The following is a 20,391-nucleotide window of genomic DNA, read 5'->3' on the forward strand; positions in this document are numbered from 1 at the left end:
AGAAGTGGCACAGTTTGTGTCAGCCTGCGAGGTGTGTCAGAGGGTGAAGCTGGAACATCAGAAGCCGGCTGGAATGCTTAACCCGCTACCTATTCCAGAGTGGAAATGGGAGAATATAGCTATGGACTTCGTAGTGGGGTTACCGGCGACGTCCAACAGATTGGACTCCATATGGGTGATTGTGGACAGACTCACCAAATCTGCTCACTTCATCCCTGTCAGGAGTGGCTATTCTGTGGACAAACTGGCGCAGGTGTATGTTGAAGAGATAGTCAGACTGCATGGGGTTCCTGTTTCTATAGTGTCAGATAGAGGACCCCAGTTCACCTCCAGGTTTTGGCGGAGTCTGCAGGATGCCATGGGTACCAGGTTGGATTTTAGCACTGCCTTCCATCCACAGACAGACGGACAGTCAGAGAGGACCATCCAGACCATAGAAGATATGCTAAGAATGTGTGTGCTGGACTTTGGCGGTTCTTGGAGGCAGCATCTACCTTTGGTGGAGTTTGCCTACAATAACAGCCATCATGCTAGCATCGGGATGGCTCCATATGAAGCTTTATATGGGAGGAAGTGCAGGTCACCTGTTTGCTGGGAGGAAGTTGGAGAAAAGGCCTTGGCAGGGCCTGAGCTAGTAGTGATCACCAGCAGGGTGGTACCCTTAATCAGAGAAAGAATCAAGACTGCTGCAAGCAGACAGAAGAGTTATGCAGACATCCGCAGAAGGCAAGTAGAGTTCCAGGAGGGGGATCTGGTATTGCTCAAGGTGTCTCCAATGAAAGGAGTGGTTCGGTTCGGAAAGAAGGGTAAGTTGGCTCCGCGGTACATCGGACCCTTTGAAGTCCTACAAAGGATCGGGAATGTATCGTACAAGCTGGATTTACCTGCTTCAATGGAGAGAATCCATCCGGTTTTCCATGTTTCCATGTTGAGAAAGTTCGTATCAGATCCGGGCAAGGTTCTTAGTGAGCCTGATGTGGAGATCCAAGAGGATCTCACCTATGTGGAGCAACCGGTACGGATTCTGGACACTCAGATCAGGAAGCTGAGAAACAAGGAAATCCCGATGGTGAAAGTCCTATGGAACCACCACAATATGGAAGAATGCACCTGGGAGACACGGGAGTCCATGCTCCAGCAGTACCCTTATCTTTTCTAAGGTTGGTTTCTTATATGTTTCATGTGTTTTATGTGTATTATATGTTGTATGCCTTGCATGTGCTAGTTGAGGAACATTCGGGGACGAATGTTCTTAAGGGGGGGAGAATGTAATACCCGGCTAGACTCCGGTATCGGAATTCCTACCGTCCGGTGGAATCTCGGATGTCGGAGACCTCTAGAAGGGTAGAACCATGTTTTTATAAAATATTTTAATGTGTTTTATGTTTTAAGCATGAGAGAAAATGAGTTTTTGCATGAAAATAGCATTGGAGGAAAACTCAGGTTCGGCCGCCGAACCTCAAGTTCGGCCGCCGAACATGCATGCGTTGCGGGTGTGCTTTAGGCCCCCGAAAGCATAAGTGAGGGAAGTCCAGGTTCGGCTGCCGAACCCCAAGTTCGGCCGCCGAACATGGCATGCATGCGGAGGCACATTCGGCCCCCGAACATGGTCTGGCCAGCCACTATAAAAGGGTCCCTTAGCCGAAAACGGGCGAGCTTTTTCCCCATTTTCGGCCAAGGTGAGTCTCCGCCGTCCCTCACCCATCTTTGACGCCTTTCCTCTAAATCTTTCAAGATTTTCATTTGTTTTAACTTTGTTTTGAAGATTAAAGCTTTTGAGCAAAGTTTTGGAGCTTGGAGGTTCAAGAACCCAATCTCTCCCAACTTCGAGTTTAGGTCGTCTCCCTCTCGATCTTCAAGAGGTAAGAGCCGATCTTAAGATCATTGCATGTTTTAAGTAAGTTTTAAGTAGATCTATGGGATAGAATGCATGTTTAGGTTATGGTTATGTTTTTGGAGTTTATAGGTATAAATATATGTTCATGAACAATGTGAGTTTCTTGATGTGTTGTAGATGGGGTTTATGTTGGTTTGAAGCCCCTAGGAACATGTATGCTTGTGTTTGTGTGTTGTAGAATAGGTTTGATGCATGTTGGAAAGGTTGGGAGGCGAAATGTGCATGAGGAACCAAGTTTCTACCCTTTTGGCAGAAACCAGGTTCGGCAGCCGAAGGGATTTTCGGCCGCCGAACCTGCCTGTGAGGTAGCATTTCGGCTGCCGAACCCCTGCCCCCGAAAGGTGACTTTCGGCTCTGTCTGGGACTTTCGGCCGCCGAAGGTGCCGCCAAACATGCATGAGTTTCGTCTCTGTCTGGGAGTTTCGGCCGCCGAAGGTGCCGCCGAACCTGCCTGACTTTCGGCTCTGGAGGGACTTTCGGCCGCCGAACCTGCCGCCGAAAGTGCCCTGTCCAGGCCTTCCTTCCATGTTTTTCTATGGTTGTTTCATGATTGTTTTAGGGGGTTTTTGGGGAGTAGTTTATAGTTGTGTTCAGGTGTGTTTGGTCCCTCATTTGAGTCCACCTGTGTAGGTTCGGACCCGAGGAACCGAGGACCCCAGCAGTGAGTTCAGCTGCTTCGGTGTTGTCAGAGTCAGCCAGAGGTGAGTGGAACTAAACTTAATCTTTTAAATTAAATGTTTTATCATGTTTCATGCATCATGATTATGCAATAGGATGATTGCATTAGTTTCACGAATATGCCGCATTGCATCGATTGTTGTTGATGTGGGTGAATGTTGGATGACCCAATTAGTCCATGACAGGAAGACCAGGACCCCATTCTACGGCCTGGCACAGAGTAAGGAAAGACCAGGATCCCATTCTACGGCCTGGCACGGTAATGGGACTCGAAGACCAGGAGCCCAGAGGAGGCCCTGGGATAATGGTAAGTAATGTATGTATGACAGGAAGACCAGGACCCCATGCTACGGCCTGGCACAGAGTTAGCTTGGACTAATTGGTGACAAGTTCACCCAACCCTTATGTGAATTGTCTGTGTTATGATGCATTTCATTGGAGCATAGTGTTATTATGTTTTATAGTTCAACTCACTGGGCTTTTAGCTCACCCCTCTCCCTTTTACCCCCAGGCTTGCAGGTACAGGATAGAAGAGGAGGTCGGTTAGAGTAAAGCTTGTTGTGTAATAGATAGAATGTGGACATGACAAATCGTAGTACGATGTAATGTAAAAAGTACAGTATAGTTATGTAATGATGTTTATGGATGTTAGAGGTGTGTTTGACCATAGATGTTGTTATCCCTTTTAATACATGATCGTAGAGATTTTTATGATGTTTATGTAAACCAACTCGACATATGTTATGTCATCCATTTGGGGGCACTGATGAGATCCCACTGAGGGATCAATGTTATGATTATGTTATAGTGCATGCACAGGTTGAGTTGGCGTATGAATGGAAAGAAAAGTTTTAATTTTTATGTATGTTGTTGATCATGTATGGGATTAAGCAGGTTTTCAGGATGCATGTTAAGCTTGCTACGGGTCCCGGCGGCCTTAAGTCGACCCGGATCCTAGCGCCGGTAGCGGTCCGATTTTCGGGTCGTTACAAATGGCATAAGGTTCGACCATAAGGAAAAATGGAAGAACCCATTTTTCTTTTTCTTTGTCATTTATTTCATATTTAGTTAGGTGACACACAAAGAGTTTAGGTGAAGAGGTAGAAATGGATGACCAAACTTGAAATTTACTTTAAACTTTCTATATTCATACTTTAATCTATTAAACTTTTCAATATGTTTCAATTTAGTTTTTAAAGTTTTCAATATTCGTAGATTGACCTACTAAAGTTATACATTTAACATTTAGAAATTCATTTCATTTAAGTAAACACGTCGGATTTAACAAACACCTCAAGTTAACACATTGAGAAACCCTTAAACGCCTCCCGAAAGTGACTTGATTCCGATTTGCTTATCACATTATCTGCTTTATTTTAAGATACATTCGTTTTCTTATTTGAATTTCTTATGATTCAATTATTAGAGCTTAAATATATTAAAATATTACTATTGATCATTCTTATTTTGACAATATTTTTGCATATATAACTCTATATGAAATGCAAGTTAGACCTCTAAACACAACTTTTAATATTCTATCTGTAGACGAATCGTGTGTCAAGCAGTTATGGATAAACTAGCACCTCCTATAATTAATTCGAAGTTAAACTAGCACTTCTCTTAAAGTATATTACCGGTTTTGGAATGTGAAAAGTCATTACTACATAACAACCACTTGGATTATCATGCTCATTTCTACTATATAATTTGAACATTACCCATTATTTTTACTATTGCTACCATACCACTGCTCTTAGTTAGATATTGTTATCGCCACTATTACTACTGCTACCATCTAGGGGTGAGCATTCGGTCGGTTCGGTTCAAAACCGAACCGAACCGAATAAACTGAAAACTGAAATTTTAGTATTTATAAAAATCAAACTGAATTGATTTTGGTCAGAAATCAAATCGAACTGAATCGGTCTGATTCAGTTTGATTCGGTTCGGTTTGATCGATTTTGATTTTTAATAATTTTTTTATTTTTTACACTTTATTTTTAATATTTTAAAATTTAATTAAAATATTTTAATCTTAATATAATTTAATTTCTCTATATTATTAAAAATAACATATTATTATTACTAATCGGTTCGGTTTTTTTAATTTTTTTCTGATCAAAATCGAACCGAACCGAACCGAAATAACCAAAATTTTTGAAATTAAAAATCGAACCAAACCGAATTGAATAAAACATCGAACTGAATTTTAAAATTAATTTGGTTCGATCGATATTTTCGGTTCTCACCCCTACTACCATCACCATCACCAATAATTACTACTAAATTAAATATTAAAAATAGATAATTACAATATATAATTTATATTTTTTATTTGCGACTAAATATTATAATAATATAATGGATTACATTACATTAAATCATTCTTTACCCTACATTCTAATGCATTATAACATATCTTTTGTATAGTATACTTCGAATACCTATATGTACTAGGGCTAACAATGATAAGCCTGTCATGAGAATCCATGGACTCGTCTCTTCTTATAAGCGTACATGGGCTTGTCTTTGAGGCCTACATTTTAAAAGTCATCAGTATAAATATTTTCTGAAAATTTTATTTTTTAAAAAATATATTTTCTATTATTTAGTTGTTATTTTACAATAATATTATTAATAAAATAATTTAATTAAATTAAAAATAAATAAGTTATATTTTTAATTAAAACTTTTAATACTCACTCGTTTTATCCACCCTACATTGCATATTTTTATACTTATTATATTAATTATAAATTTTATTTATATATATATATATATATTAAATTAAATTAAATTTATAATAAATAATTAAGTATAAATAATAATAAAAATGTTAAAATTTGACATATTATGTTATAATATGTTAATATTATCTAAATAATTAATTTGACATTTAATGTCATTTTTCCTAAATTAATAAATTTATTATTATCATTTAATAAGTCAGCCAATTAAAATAAAAATAATTCTTTCTTAGTATAATATTAAATTATTACATATATTTTTATCTCACGATATTAAGATTTTAAAATTTATAAAATATATTAAATTATTTAATTTTTATTTAATAATAAATTACATTTAAAAGTTTTGTAATTTTTTTTAATTTTAGCAATGACTATAATTTTTAATAAATACAGTGAATACATTACACATGAAATTTCTTGATTGCTATTTTTCAAAAAATTTTAGTAGAATTTTACTGATAAAAGTGATTGCAGATACTTTCAATTAAAATTTATTAAAGATAACAGCTTTTGGTTTCTGAAAATTTGTAATACCGACATTTTGATAAAATTTTTAATAATGTAAATAAATTATATTAATTTATATTGTTAGTAAATAAACAAATAGAATATTTTTAAAAATACATATATAAGACTCCTTCAAATCTAAAGGAATTCAAATATTTCTTTCCTTTCTCATCAATTAAATACTTATATAAATATTATATATAAAATTATAGATAAAAATAATTTTCATTCAATGGATCAATGTAAAATCTTAAGAATCTCATAGTTTTAATATTTTATGATTTCCTATGAGAGAAAAAAAAAACATTCTTTATACAATGATATTTTGTAAAGTTTAGATGATTATTTTAAGTGTTTTTAGGTTTTCTTCTCTTTTATTTTTATTATTTTATTAGTTATTTAATTAATATCCTTGTCTGTAAAAATTATATAGATAATTAGCAGTGAGTATTCGGTCGGTTCGGTTTAAAATCGAACTAAATTGAATAAATCAATAATTAAAATTTTAATATTTATAAAAATTAAATTGAATTGATTTTAGTTCGAAATTGAATCGAACTGAACCGATCTGATTCAGTTTGATTCGGTTCGATTTGATCGGTTTTAATTTTCAATAAATTTTTGATTTTTTACACTTTATTTTTAATATTTTAAAATTTAATTAAAATATTTTAATCTTAATATGATCTAATTTCTCATTCAATAATATGTTATTATCACTAATCGGTTCGATTCGATTTTTTTTATTTTTTCAGATGAAAATCGAACCGAACCAAAATAATTGAAATTTTTGAAATTAAAAACCGAACCGAATCGAAATGAATAAAAAATCGAACCGAATTTTCAAATTAATTCAGTTCGATTGATTTTTTAGATTTAAACCGAATACTGCTCACTCTATAAGTAACCTCATGTAATTTAGATCATCTCGTATCAAATAGAATTAAGAGATATAAAAGATTACTCTGTATAATACCATATAATATACGAGACCTATGTAATTTTAGCTAAATTATATGACGTGAAACAACTTTAAAAGATAAATTTGATCCAATTAATTTTATTGCATTTCGAGATATGCTTTAATACGAGGAATTTTAATTATTAATAAAAAATTTTAATTAATTTAATACTGTATTTATTTGATTAGAATATAATTTCTACACCTTAAAAACAGAGTTTAGAATACTTTGAAATTAACTTTCTACAAATAAACAATTACTAGTTTATTAAATTTGAATTTGGATCCATCTTCAATTAAAGCATATATCATCTTTTAATTCTAGAATACTCATCTCATAGCTGTCAATCTAATTCAATTATAAGTTTTTTAATTTAATTTTGAATTCACAAATATATTTTTAATAATTTAAATAATTAAATTATCTCATAAAATTAAACAATATTTTTCTTATCACTATATTACTTATTAACGATTCCTACACTTATGAAAATTGCACTAACACATTTTTCTAATGAATTTTATCTTCATTTATTAAATAATATCATAATAAATATTAAAAATAAAATTTGAAAAAAAAGTAAAAAATATTTTGTGCTTGGAGAGTGAAAATAGAGATTTAAAATAAAATTTTTATTAGAAATTAATTATTTAATTGATTTCTTTTCTATTAATTTTATTATAGGAGAATAATTTTTTTAATTTAAAAAATTTTATTATAAAAAATTAAAATTATAAATAATTTTATAAGAATTTATTAAACGCAAATAAAATCGCATAGACTAAATTCTTTCATATAAACCAAATCAAATGAGTAAAAATATTACCATTTGAAACGTACACCATTCAAAAGATTCTTTGAAATGTTTAAATTCTATTAAATATAATTGCACCATTCATCATTTTTAAAGCTGATATAGCCAATCATTGATAATAAAAAATAAATAAATAAACCCTATATTACTCATGTGAACCGAGATTCTACAAGGAGAAGATAAAAGGCAAAGTGAGTTCTAACAAATAGACAAGAAAATGATAGAAAGCAGAGCCACCTTTCTCAAATTGAGATAAGGAGATGTCAAGCACAAGCAGACAAATAAAAAGAGATGGATAAGGAAGATAGATAGGCTTAAAACTCATTGAAAGGTCAAATAACAAGGAGACAAAGGCAGGCCCCAAGTGGACCTCTTGCCCTAAAATAACGTTGCCCTAAAGCACACACAACAAAAAAACAAACAAACAAAGAAACAAAGAGTAATGAGAGGAGGTAGCTCCCGTTAAAATCCAGCATGCATGCATGCATGCATGCATGCATTCCCCCTTTCTGCTATTCTGTGATAATGTGTTATTGCAACTTACAATAATGTCTGAGAAGAAGAAAATTTGAGAAATGGGCATGTAGAGTCTTGTCATGATATCAAAGTTGTACGATTCTTTATGTGTTTTGCTTTGGCTTCTTCTTCCCAAATCAGAATTAAACCATCCACTGTTTTTATCCAACGGTTTTGCTATCATTTTCTTCCTTTCTGCCTTTCCTTGCTAGGTGCCCCTTTGGCATCTTGGTTTAAAGACAAAAATTTTCTTTAAAAAAAAATTTTCAATTCAATTTTTTTCTTCGATTATAAATGGTGGTGGCAAAATAGGAACAATGTTGTATGGAAGGGTCAGGGTCAGACTGCGAGTTGTGTGTTCTTCATGACTCTGAATTTTTTGCAGCAATGGAAAGCAGCCCGGGTTGTTTCCTCAGTAAGCACCACTGTTGATCCGGCTCGCCCGGTCTGATCTCTTCCGCCGCACGGTTGGATCAAGGTGAACATTGACGCTTCTTTAAGCTTGCAACGAGGTTCGGTAGGTTTTGGTTGTGTCATTCAGAATGATGATGGGAGTTTTGTGGCTGCTAGAGCAGGCTCTTTTTATAGCCAGATGGATGCCAAGTGTATTGAAGTTATAGCATTTCGGGAAGCATTGAGCTGGATTAAAGAGTGTGGATGGGATCGAATTCTTTTCGAATTGGATGCTCAGGTACTTGTGATGTTAGTTAATTGTGTTTTGTTGGATGATTTATCGTTTTTTGACCTTTTAGTTCAAGATTATAAACTGCTTTTATCTAGTTATGAGGAAGCAAAGTGTGTTTTTATTCATAGATCTGCGAATAATGTCGCTCATGTTCTAACAACATCGGCTCATTCTGAATCAGGTCAAGGAGTTTGGATTGATATCCCTTCTCCTCACATTGTTTCTTTATTTTCTATAAATTAATGAAATTTTCTTGTTATTTAAAAAAAAAAAAAAGGTGGTGGAGTCTACTCTGTATGAATAAAGAATCACAAACATCTAGCGTATTGAATAATTTACCAAGTTGAATTTGGTTTTATTTTTTTAAAAAAATTAGAATCAAATAAAATTTTTAGCTTTTTATTTAGATTAAAATTGAATCTGAATTTTTTAACTACTATTTCAAATTATACACTAAACTTTTTATTTCATAATATACATGTATTACATCTATTAAATTACTATGTACAAAATATATCATACTTAGTTTGTATTAACTTAAATTATATTATTATGTTAATATAAAATAAGTAATAATTTTGGAATAGATCTTACTCAGACTCTACCATGACAATTAGGGGTGAGCATTTGGTCGGTTCAGTTCAAAGGCAAACCGAACTAAATAAATCAAAAATCAAAATTTTAATATAAAAACTGAATCGAACTAATTTTGGTCAGAAACTAAATCGAACTGAATCGGTCTGATTCAGTTCGATTTAATCGGTTTCAATTTTTAATAAATTTTTTTACCTTTTACACTTTACGTTTAGTACTTTAAAATTTAATTAAAATATTTTAATTTTAATATGATTTAATTTTTTTATATTATTGAAAATAACATATTATTATCACTAATCGGTTTGGTTTATTTTTTTAATTTTTTTATCAAAATCGAACTAAACCAAAATAATCGAAATTTTTGAAATTAAAAATTAAACCGAATCGAAATAAATAAAAAATCAAACTAAAATTTTAAATTAATTCAATTTTAAAATCGATTTGAATCGAATATTACTCATCCGAACCAAATTCTAACTGATGAGTAATGAATGGTATCAATAATTTATTTTATTAATTCATTAACTTAAATGATTACATAATTAATTTAAATAATTATAGTAAATTGTTATTATATATTTAAATCGCATACAATCATTCAAAGAGTAAATGGTTCAAAATAGTATAGAATAGTTATTTATTTACATTTTTTATAACGAATAAAAATTACTATTAAAATTATATTTTTAATAAATACAAAACATTTCATTTATTCAAAAATATATATATTAAAAATTATTAAAATATATTATTATATATAATAAAAAATTAATTTTTTTTATAATAATTTTAAATTACTACTGAACTGTGTGGTAGATAATAATTTCATCCACTATTAAAATATTGGTGCCTAAACATTAATACGTAGTAGTTGATGTATAAGATTTTATCTTTTTATTAGGCTTCAAAATTTATTACATTAATTTTTTATGGATATAAATAAATATTCCATTATAAGTTTATGAATTTTTAGGGAATATCTTTTAATTTTAAAAATATAATATAATTAATAGATTTATTTTTTAATTTTTAAAATCCAATATTTTCTTTTCCTAAAATTTAATTTCGTTAAAATTTAATATTTCTATATAAAAATTTCTATTAAATTAATAATTTTTTAAATTAAATATGATTTTAAAAATATTTTTATTAATAATAAAATAAAAAATTACTACTTAACTAATGAATTTTTTAACTCTTAATTTTAAAAAATACATTAAGACGTACCGAAAATAACTTCTATTCGGCTTTTGACTCCTACAGTATCAATTCTTTCCCATTTCTATACGGCAGAACAAGAAACCCTGCACATCCTTAGCAAGCGATCTCCATTTCGAAGAAATTTTTTTAAAATTTTTTAGTTAGTATTGACAATAGCCGGATCATCAGTATTTAATTTAAATTGAAAAAATTAATCAAATTAAATTAATTTAAAATTTTAATTTAATTTTTTATTTATTTCAATTCGGTTCGATTTAATTTTTAATTTTAAAAATTTTGATTATTTTAATTCGATTTGATTTTAATCAGAAAAAATTAAAAAAATTAAACCAAATTGGTTAGTAATAATAATATATTATTTTTAATAATATAAAGTGATTAGATTATATTAAAATTAAAATATTTTAATTAAATTTTAAAAGATTAAAAATAAAGTGTAAAAATAAAAATTTATGAAAAATTCAAATAGATCAAATCAAACCGAATTAAACTAAATTAGATCAATTCGGTTTAATTTAATTTTTGATCAAAATTAATTTGATTTAATTTTTATAAATATTAAAATTTTAATTTTCAATTTATTTAGTTTGATTTGATTTTAAATCGAACCGATTGAATAATAAATTAGTTATAGCTTGCTTACTTCATGATTTTCAAAACAACTATAGATTTGCTGAACTAAAATTTATTGGTCTATCTGTTTGAAAAATAAAAAATTGTAGTATTGCTAAAATTTATAAGTTAAAACAAATGAAAAAATAAAAATTGAGATTTAAATAACTTTTATAAATAAAATAAATATTCGTTTGTCTTACTTTATCTATCAGGGAGCCGCGATTCACAGGCGAAATAGTCAAAAGGGCCAGGGGAGTCTATTCCCTCAAGATTTTTTTTTTTAATTATACATCATAAAATTTACTTTTTAATTAAATAGTCTTTTAAATTTTCTATTTGCCCCTCTCAAAATTTATAAAAAATTTTATAGTATAATAAATTTTATATTTTTATTAATTGATCTCACAAAGTTTTAATTATTTTCTAAATAATTTTCAATATATACTCTATGATGATGTGAGATCCAGAAAATAAGGTTTTACAAAGGTTTTATGAATTTAGAAAAATTTGAGTCTAGAGGAGGGCAATCCTCCTTTTATCCTCTTTCTTCTTCTTCACGCGAGATGGCCTCTCCGCTATAGGTCCACCTACCTCTTGGTGCAGGTCTATACACACGGATAACTCCAGGACCCTCCCTGTGTCAGGCAAGCATTTAATTCTCTTCGGCGCGTGCGTAGACAGGGCTGCAAAATGACTGGACGTGCAGTCTTTTCTTCTTGTGACCGGGTTGGAGGGAAAAGGACCAGAATCTAGGAAAGGGTTGGCTTTAAGGCTGAAATGGGCTGGGCCGGTCTGATTGGGTGACTTAAATGAGGTCCGATTAGGAAGATGAACGGATTGAGTCTGACTTATTCGGGGTTTAGGAGCCTCCTGATTGTGGGTTGCTACTATCGACCCGGCCTCATAATGAGGTGAAGAAATCCAGCGGTCATCACTCTATAATTAAAATTGAAGTAAAGTTAACTGGTTATTAGTAAATGAAACAAACATTTATCTAAGTTTTATTTTGAAATTTTTATATAAACAAATTAAATTTTAATTTGTAATTTATTTTTTAAAATTAAATGAAACTCAATATAATAATTACATATCATATAATCTTATATTAATTTTCTTGCTATTCAAATATAAATATATATATAATTGCACATCTTAACAAATTTTAAATTTGTTAATTTAGACATATATTTATTGTCTAATATGTTTATTTTATATATTTTTTTTCAATATTTATGTCTCTTTTTAGTTATTATTAATTATTTTTAAAAAATTTATATGATTATTTCATATATTTAAGATTTAGAAATTTTTTATAATTTTTGTTCATAAAAATCTTATAATTTGAATTTTTATATATAGTTACCGAACATATAAAATTTAGTTATTAATTTTATTGTGACTGCTTTTAGTTCTAAAACTTTTAGTAATTTTATTTTTTTAATTTTCTATTTTCAATTGGTTAACTTTATTTTATAATTAATTATAAATTTATTGATAATAAATTATTTATGCTTATTTTTTTTATAAATTTATTGATAACATTTTTTTATTATTATAATTATTACAATAACAATATTACATGATTAATACAATATATTTTTTAATTTTATTATTTTCTCGTAATCTCAATTTGATTAATAAAACATTTTAAAATTGGTTGAAAATTGAAATATAATATTTTTTTTATCAAATTATTAACCGAATACATATCTTTATTTGACCTGTCAATAAAATTTTGTTATTTCCACCTCTATTGTGATCCAGTATGAATATGATATTTATAATTTAATAAAAAAATAACTAAAAAAATTTTATTCTATAAATTTGAAATAAAATTATGCAATAATTCAATTTAATTGATTTTTTTAATAATAATTATTTTATTTAAAATAAAATAATTCAATTTTTTATAACTTCAAAACTTTTTTTTGAAAAATTTAAAATTTTATATAATTTTATAAAAATTCATTTAAATTTTGTTTTTAAAAATAAATCCTACCAAACATAGTATAAAATAAAAGAAATAATGTAAAAAAATTATTAGTTCCTTTTTTTTAAATAGATCAATTTATTTAATTATGCAATGTCAGGTCTGGTAAGCTGGGAGGCTGAAAAGGACCGTTTAAGGTCTCAAATGTTATTCGCTCAGGGTCATATAAGCTTAACCAAATTAGATAGTCAAATTATTTCTCATGTCTGAAATATCTGTAATTTGAGAAAAATTTATTAATAACAATTTAATAAAATATTTATTTCACATGTTATATTCATAAGTGATAAGGAACAATGAAATTGCCTTTCTCAAAAAGTTTTAAGGAGATAAGAAGAGGTCACAAGGTGGATTTAGTTAGGCTATTCGGACGTTGGTCTCACTTAAAAAATCACAAGGCGGGTTCTGCCAGACTAGATCACAAGGCGGATTTTGCCAAACTATCCGAGCGTTGGTCCCACTCAAAGAGGCTACAAGGTGGGTTCCGTCATACCATTCGAGCGTTGGTCCCACTAAAACAGGCCACAAGCAGATTCTACTAAGTTAGGTCACAAGGCGAGTGCCACCAGACCATCGGAGCATTGGTTCCACTGGAAAAGACCACAAAGTGGGTTCCATCAGAACAGGTCACAAGGTGAGTTCTGTTAAACTATCCGGACGTTGGTCCCACTAAAAGAGGTGACAAGGCGGATTCTGCCAGGCCAAGATACAAGGTAGGTTCTGCCAGACAATTCAGGCATTGCTCCCACTAAAAAATGCCACAAGGTGGGTTCCACCAAGGCAGGGCAGGTTTACATTTATATCAAATATTTTAAATTTTAAATTATAAAACTAAATATTTTAATTTTACATAATTATAATTAAGAGAATTAAGTTAAATTTAAAAAGTTAATAATAAATAATAATATAGTCTTTAAATTTTTATATTATTAATAAAATATATAATTTTTTAATTTAAATTTTATATTGAAATTAAATATATTTTATATTTATTATATGTAATATTAGATATATTATATTGAATAAATATTTATTACAAATAAATTTCTATTATATAAAATATCACATATAAATAATATATATATTAAAGTATTTCACTAAATTCTCACTCTCATACCAATGGAATTACTGAAGTAACAAACAGAATTATCCTACAGAGGTTAAAGAAAATACTCGACTAAGCTAAGAGTAATTGGTCGGAGGAGTTACTTCACATATTGTGGGCACACAGGACCACTCCCAAAACTGCTATAGGGAAACGCCTTTTTCTCTTGTGTATGGTGTCGAAGCAGTCATTCCTGTAGAAGTCCAAGTAAGCAGTTTCAAGACACAACACTCTGAGATTTTAAAAAACCCTGAAGAGATGCAATTCAATTTGGACCAATCCAAATTTCTATGAGAAAAGGCCGCAATCATAATGGTGGCCTACAGAAATAAAATGTCCAGAATGTTCAACAGTAAGGTCAGACTACGAGCCTTTAACGTGGGGGATCTAGTCCTCAAAAAAGCAGAGGTAACAAGTACCAATGCCGGGTCTGGTAAGCTAGGAGACTAGAGAGGACCGTTTAAAGTCTCGAAGGTTATTCGTTCAGGGGTCTGGACAAATTAAATGGTCAAGTCATTTACGAAAATTTTATTAATAACAAATTAACGAAATATTTCTTTCACATGTTGTGTTCTTTAATGATAAGGAATGATGAGATTGTCTTCCTCGAAAAGTTTTAAGCAGACAAGAAGAGGCCATAAGGCGGGTTACCCAGACCATCCGGACGTTGGTCCCATTAAAAAAGGTCACAAGGCGGGTTCCGCCAGAATAAGTCACAAGACGGGTGCCACCAGACCATCCGGGCATTGGTCCCACTAAAAAAGGCCACAAGGCGGGTTCTGTCAAGTCAAGTCACAAGGCGGGTTTCACCATACTATTCGGCACCATACTATTCGGGTGTTGGTCCCACTAAAATAGGCCACAGGCGAGTTCTACCAGGTTAAGTCACAAAGCGGGTGCCACCAGACCATCGGGGCGTTGGTTCCACTAAAAAAGATTAGGCGGGTTCTGCCAAGCCAAGTCATAAGGCGGATTCCACTAAACTATACGAGTATTGGTCCCACTAAAAAAGGCCACAAGGTGGGTTTTGCTAGGCTAGATCACAATGCTGTTTTTTGCTAGATTATCCGAGAATTGGTCCCATCTACGAGGCGAGATTTCACCAGGCGACAAGCCAAGAGTTGGTCCCTATAAAATGGCCATCTACACCAAGTAACTACATGGGGGTATACTAATCTCTAAAAGACGAAGGTGTTGATTAAAGGTTAATATTGGTGAGGCGAGTTTTATGACCAAAAATCAAGATGAATAATTGGGTAAAAACCTCTTATTATAAAAGTACCCAAAGCATTTTACGGTGCAAAGGCAGGAGTCCGCCAGGTTACGGGCCCAGGTATTAATTTTATTATATAGAATCTGTATAAGGCACAATTGTTAAAGTCGAGCGTTAAAGCCTGCAAAATGAATACATTTCTGCCTCTAAATAGATATGCAAAATATATACTTTTCATTACAAAAAATTACAAGGGGATAAGAGAGACTTAGGCAAGTCTCTATCACATCAAAATCTTCCACAAAGCTAATAGCAGAGACCCAGTTGGCAGGTTTCTCCTCAGCTTCTCATTTGATCTTATTGTTTGGGAAGACAAGCCATATAAAGGACTGTCTCTCCAAACTACCTTCTTGGCCTTGCCCTCGGAATCAATCTTGCACAATCTAACTCCTCTCCTTGGGGTCGTAATGCCAAAAAGAAATTATAGTCAGAGATAAGCGGTATGCTTGCACCTTTATGAAAACTCGCTTTCAGCTGCTCTTCGTAGATTATGATAATATCCTCCGTACAGATCTAAAAAAGAAAAGAAAGTACCCTATCCATGTCTTCCACAGACGCAGACGATGGTCGCAAACACAAAGAAGAGAAAGGAGGGATCTTATATAGTGGCATAGCCGTCAAAGTTTTTAATGTGGCTCAAAAATTAATACCATCATCATAACAAAGGGAAGACAAAATGATGCAGACAATAAAGACCAGTCAAATCGTGCCACTTAACCAAAAAAATAAACCGTCACCTTCGAATCTGAAGAATCGAAAACCAGCGGGGGACCTTTAATGCTACATAATAATCGCCCAAAATAAGCCATGAGCTCTCACCATAGAACAGGGCCACATGGTAGGACCAACACAAGGAAAGGAAGACGCAGACACCTTAAACCCCGGGTCATCATCAAAAGAGTCGCCCTTCCTTCAATAGGAATAGGGCGAGTTTCAACACGAAATTACTGTTACCAAGCATAGTCAACGTATCCTCATTACGTCTGTGATCGAGGGATTCCCACCTATTAGCTGGCGATATGCCTTATCAAGCAGACGGCTACATCACTATCGGATTATTAGAAAATACTATACTCATCTCAACATCTTACGGTATAAAAAGAGAATAATCACAGAGATAAATGTACGCTATTCTCTAATACTACTCAAATTCTAAGTAATTATTGGCTTTTTCTCTATCCTTCAAAATACTGATTTGAGCGTCAGAGTGATTGCCGTGGATAACCACCACCACCTCACGTTCTCTTCTTTGCAGGTTCCATCCAATCACAACGCAACTTCATTCTAGCCATGTTATCAACCTAATCTCAGCAACATCAGAAATATTATATATTTTAAATCGTAAAGTTTTAATTTTTTTTCATATAATCAATTTTTATTAATATTTATGATATTATATAAAAATATAAATAATGAGGTTAATAAAGAATGTCATTGGGGTAATAAAAATATGTATTTAAGAACTATTTTATTATTTAAATAGAACTTTACACCATTAATTTATACAATTTTTTTTCGTTATAATTATAGCAAATTGAAAATATTTGATTTTACTATTTACGATTTAAAATATTGAGTATAAATATAAATTATTGTAAATGTTTGAATTTTTGTATTTAATACTCTTTTATTAAATATTAGTACTTCAAGGAATAGAAAGAAATAAATGAAATAGCGTAAAGTATGCAAAAAATGAAAAGAGAAGAGGTTGATGAAGTGAAGACCATGGAAAAGGTAAGACATGGACAAGTAGGGCAGCTGGATTTTGTCTCAGGTGTAGAGATGGTACTGCCTTTTGTAAATTATGCATACATAACAACAACACACAAGTAGAAAAACAAGGATAAAGGATAAAACACAGAGTTTTTGTAATTTTATTTTTAGTGTCAGAGCATGTGAGCTACGGCCACTAGCAAAAAATGGGAGACAAACAGAAACCAAAAGAGAGGCCCGTGAACTCTTCTCTGCAGATTTATCTACTCATCTATGCATTTGCCTAATCCACCATTGACTCGCTCAAAATATCACTGATACTCTCTGTCTGTGACCATCAACTACGCTCGGATTTGGACCGTAAATCAAACCGATTAAACTTAAAATTAAACTGATTAATTAATTTTTATTTTTGAATGAAAACTAAATTTTATATTGAGAGTGGTGATTGCCCTTCTCTGAACTAAAATTGAAATTAATTTAAAATTAATAGACTCAAAACCGTTAATCTGATTCGATTTCAATTTAATTTTAAAATTTTAAAATAAATTATACCACTTATTATTGGTAGGTTAATTATAATTTTTTTTAATTTGAAAAAATATTGTTTTTATTTAAATGTAATATTATTTTATTTTTTTATATTATACAAATTTACACCTTTTATACAATTTATTTTTTATTCAATTATCAACTCATCAATATTTAATCTTTATATTTATTTCTTTATTTCTAATTTTATCTAAATTTCTATTTAAAAATTTTTTAAACTAAAATTAAATTCATCGAACTTTGAACTTAACCGGAATAGTAAAACTATAGTTGTAATCATTTTAAAATCGGATTGAATAGTAAAAAAATTATTTTTAAACCGTTTGAATATCCGGCCGGTTCCAATTTGATCAGAAAATCAAATCAAACGGTGGCTTCCGAACCGAAAATGGCTATTGGCCAGGCCTACCATCAACTTTTCAAACTGTTCTTTCATTTCTTTCCCACATCCAATCCCATGCCCTTAGCTCAGTAACTCTACGACCAATACGACAGCTATATACCCACTTCTCATCTCTTGTTCTGCTTTTGAAACTCTGCCTTATTTTTCTCTTTATTTTTTGTCTTGGCATTAATTGCTGGCTTGTTTAGGTCCTTTCCCATCTATTCATTCCTTCGTTTAGAGATATTATTTATTATCTCCTCATTGGTGTATTGCTCTCTGAGTGCCACTGTTTTGTCATTTCATGCTTTGATTCATTGGAATGGTATAATTGATGGGCTCTTTTTTCTTTTTTTTAAATTTTCAGTTCCCCATTTCACGTGAGACAAGAGGATATGAGCTTTGGCAATTCGAGATCCCAATACATACCCATGCTATAAAAAGCCAGCCAAGTTGCTGTGTCGTAATCTCACTAAGCATTTAATAAACAAACAGAGAAAGAGAGACGCACACAGCGAGAGAGAGAAAGAGAAGCAGAAGATGGTGTGTAGGCTGCAGAAAAGAATTGCGTTGCGCAGAAAGCTTCACATTCTAAGAAAACTCACTTTGTCCAATTCTGTAATATCTAAACTCTTTAATTCTTTAATTTATCTCATGATTCTTCTTCCTTCATGCTGATTCTCTCCTTTCTTTCTCTCTTTTTTTTTTATTTTTTATTTATTTTTATAGATGAAGAGACGCTCTATTATTGCAGATGCTGTTCTCTACATTTACAAGCTCAAACTTAAGTTGGAGGAAATCCAAAGGGAACTTTCTATCTTAGAAGCAATCAAAAGAGAATACTTGAGCATGTTAAAGCAAATCAAGCACTTGCCCAAGGTCTGTCCACTTTCTTCTATTTTATTCCACTTCTATATATCAGAAGAAAAGCTGAACATTTTCACTTTGTCTTTGTATATATAGGTGAAGGTAGAGAAAGCTGGGAAAGGATTTCTGGTAAAGGTGATTTGCGACAAGGGAAGAGATAATCTGGTTCCAATATTAGAGGTCTTCGAAGAAATGGGTCTACTTGTGTTGCATGCTAAGGTTTCATGCAACGTCTACTTTCACATGGAAACCATTGTTGTAGCTGAAGAAGAAGATGATCTAGATGTGAAAAATGTTACTCAAGCTGTTCTTAAGGCTATAGTAAAGCATGTAGAGAGAGCAGACAGAAGTATAAACTTTAACTTAATGGATTAATGAGAACCCAAGTGATCATAATTTGTTGTTGACAAAGTTCTCTTAGAGGAAAGCATCTCCTGTGATCTCTTTCGTTTTAAACAGAAAGAAAAAAAAAAAAAATGAATTTGCCATTTGTTCTTTCTTTCTTAGTTGAACTATCTCTTATATATATATTATTGCCATTGCTGCTGGAGAAGTAACACTTTTCGTGGGTATGAAAATCTTAAACGTAGCTATGGTGTCTGCTCTTGGTTAAGAAATATCTTGTGATTGTATTTGATTTTCTAATTGAGATTATTAGTGGAAAAAATCGTTATGTTGATGGAAATATCTGTAATGACAGTGTGTGTGGATGAAAATTCTTTTAAAGATTATGGAAGATAAGAGATTAAAAATCTCTCAAACCAATGAATTTAATGGATCAAAAGAGTGATTTTTTTAAAAGTTATATACAAAATTTCTAAAGATGGTTGCTAATTAATTTAGCCGTAAAATTGGCATCTATGTCGGTCACTTAGAAGTTTAAGTAAACTGAAAAAAGTCGATCACTTAGAAATTTAAAATTTAAATGTAAAAAGAATGTGTATCTTAATCTTTATTATCGTTTAATTTTTATAAAGTAAAAAGATGAAATTAATTATTCGCAACTCTAAAATTCCATAGGTATCGATTAACCTATAGAAAATTTCGTGAGATCTATTGAATTTATGCTCTAAAGTAATTTTCTGTGAAGTCCGGTTCAAGTGTCCGGAATTTTTGTTTTTTTCTCACTGCAGCGAAAGGGCTTAGGCGTCCGACAATGAGCTCAGCAGCCATAGAAGCGGTTGCTACGCACGACAAGCGTGCGACTTCGGTGACAGGCACACGACACAATCGCCAGGCGTTCTCGAAAGGAGCTGCTTCCGCC

The 20,391-nt window shown here is 31.4% G+C and overlaps 1 protein-coding gene across 1 annotated transcript; it reads left to right on the forward strand.

Annotated features, from left to right (window-relative positions):
* The first annotated feature begins 18,534 nt into the window (after positions 1–18,534).
* LOC110604179 lies at positions 18,535–19,806 on the forward strand. Its single transcript, XM_021742309.2, has 3 exons — positions 18,535–18,878; positions 18,990–19,139; positions 19,224–19,806. The coding sequence occupies exons 1-3, from the start codon at positions 18,801–18,803 to the stop codon at positions 19,500–19,502; spliced, it is 507 nt and encodes a 168-aa protein (XP_021598001.1). The 5' UTR covers positions 18,535–18,800; the 3' UTR covers positions 19,503–19,806.
* Positions 19,807–20,391: the final 585 nt, after the last annotated feature.

The sequence above is a fragment of the Manihot esculenta genome, chromosome 16 (assembly GCF_001659605.2).
Source record: "Manihot esculenta cultivar AM560-2 chromosome 16, M.esculenta_v8, whole genome shotgun sequence".
Taxonomy (NCBI): domain Eukaryota; kingdom Viridiplantae; phylum Streptophyta; class Magnoliopsida; order Malpighiales; family Euphorbiaceae; genus Manihot; species Manihot esculenta.

Bases quoted from the DNA above. Each gene is read 5' to 3' on its own strand.
- LOC110604179 (XM_021742309.2), top strand. From the start codon at position 18,801: ATGGTGTGTAGGCTGCAGAAAAGAATTGCGTTGCGCAGAAAGCTTCAC. The intron at 18,879-18,989 runs GTAATATCTAAA...TTATTTTTATAG, and splicing joins AACTCACTTTGTCCAATTCT to ATGAAGAGACGCTCTATTAT. The intron at 19,140-19,223 runs GTCTGTCCACTT...TTGTATATATAG, and splicing joins AAATCAAGCACTTGCCCAAG to GTGAAGGTAGAGAAAGCTGG.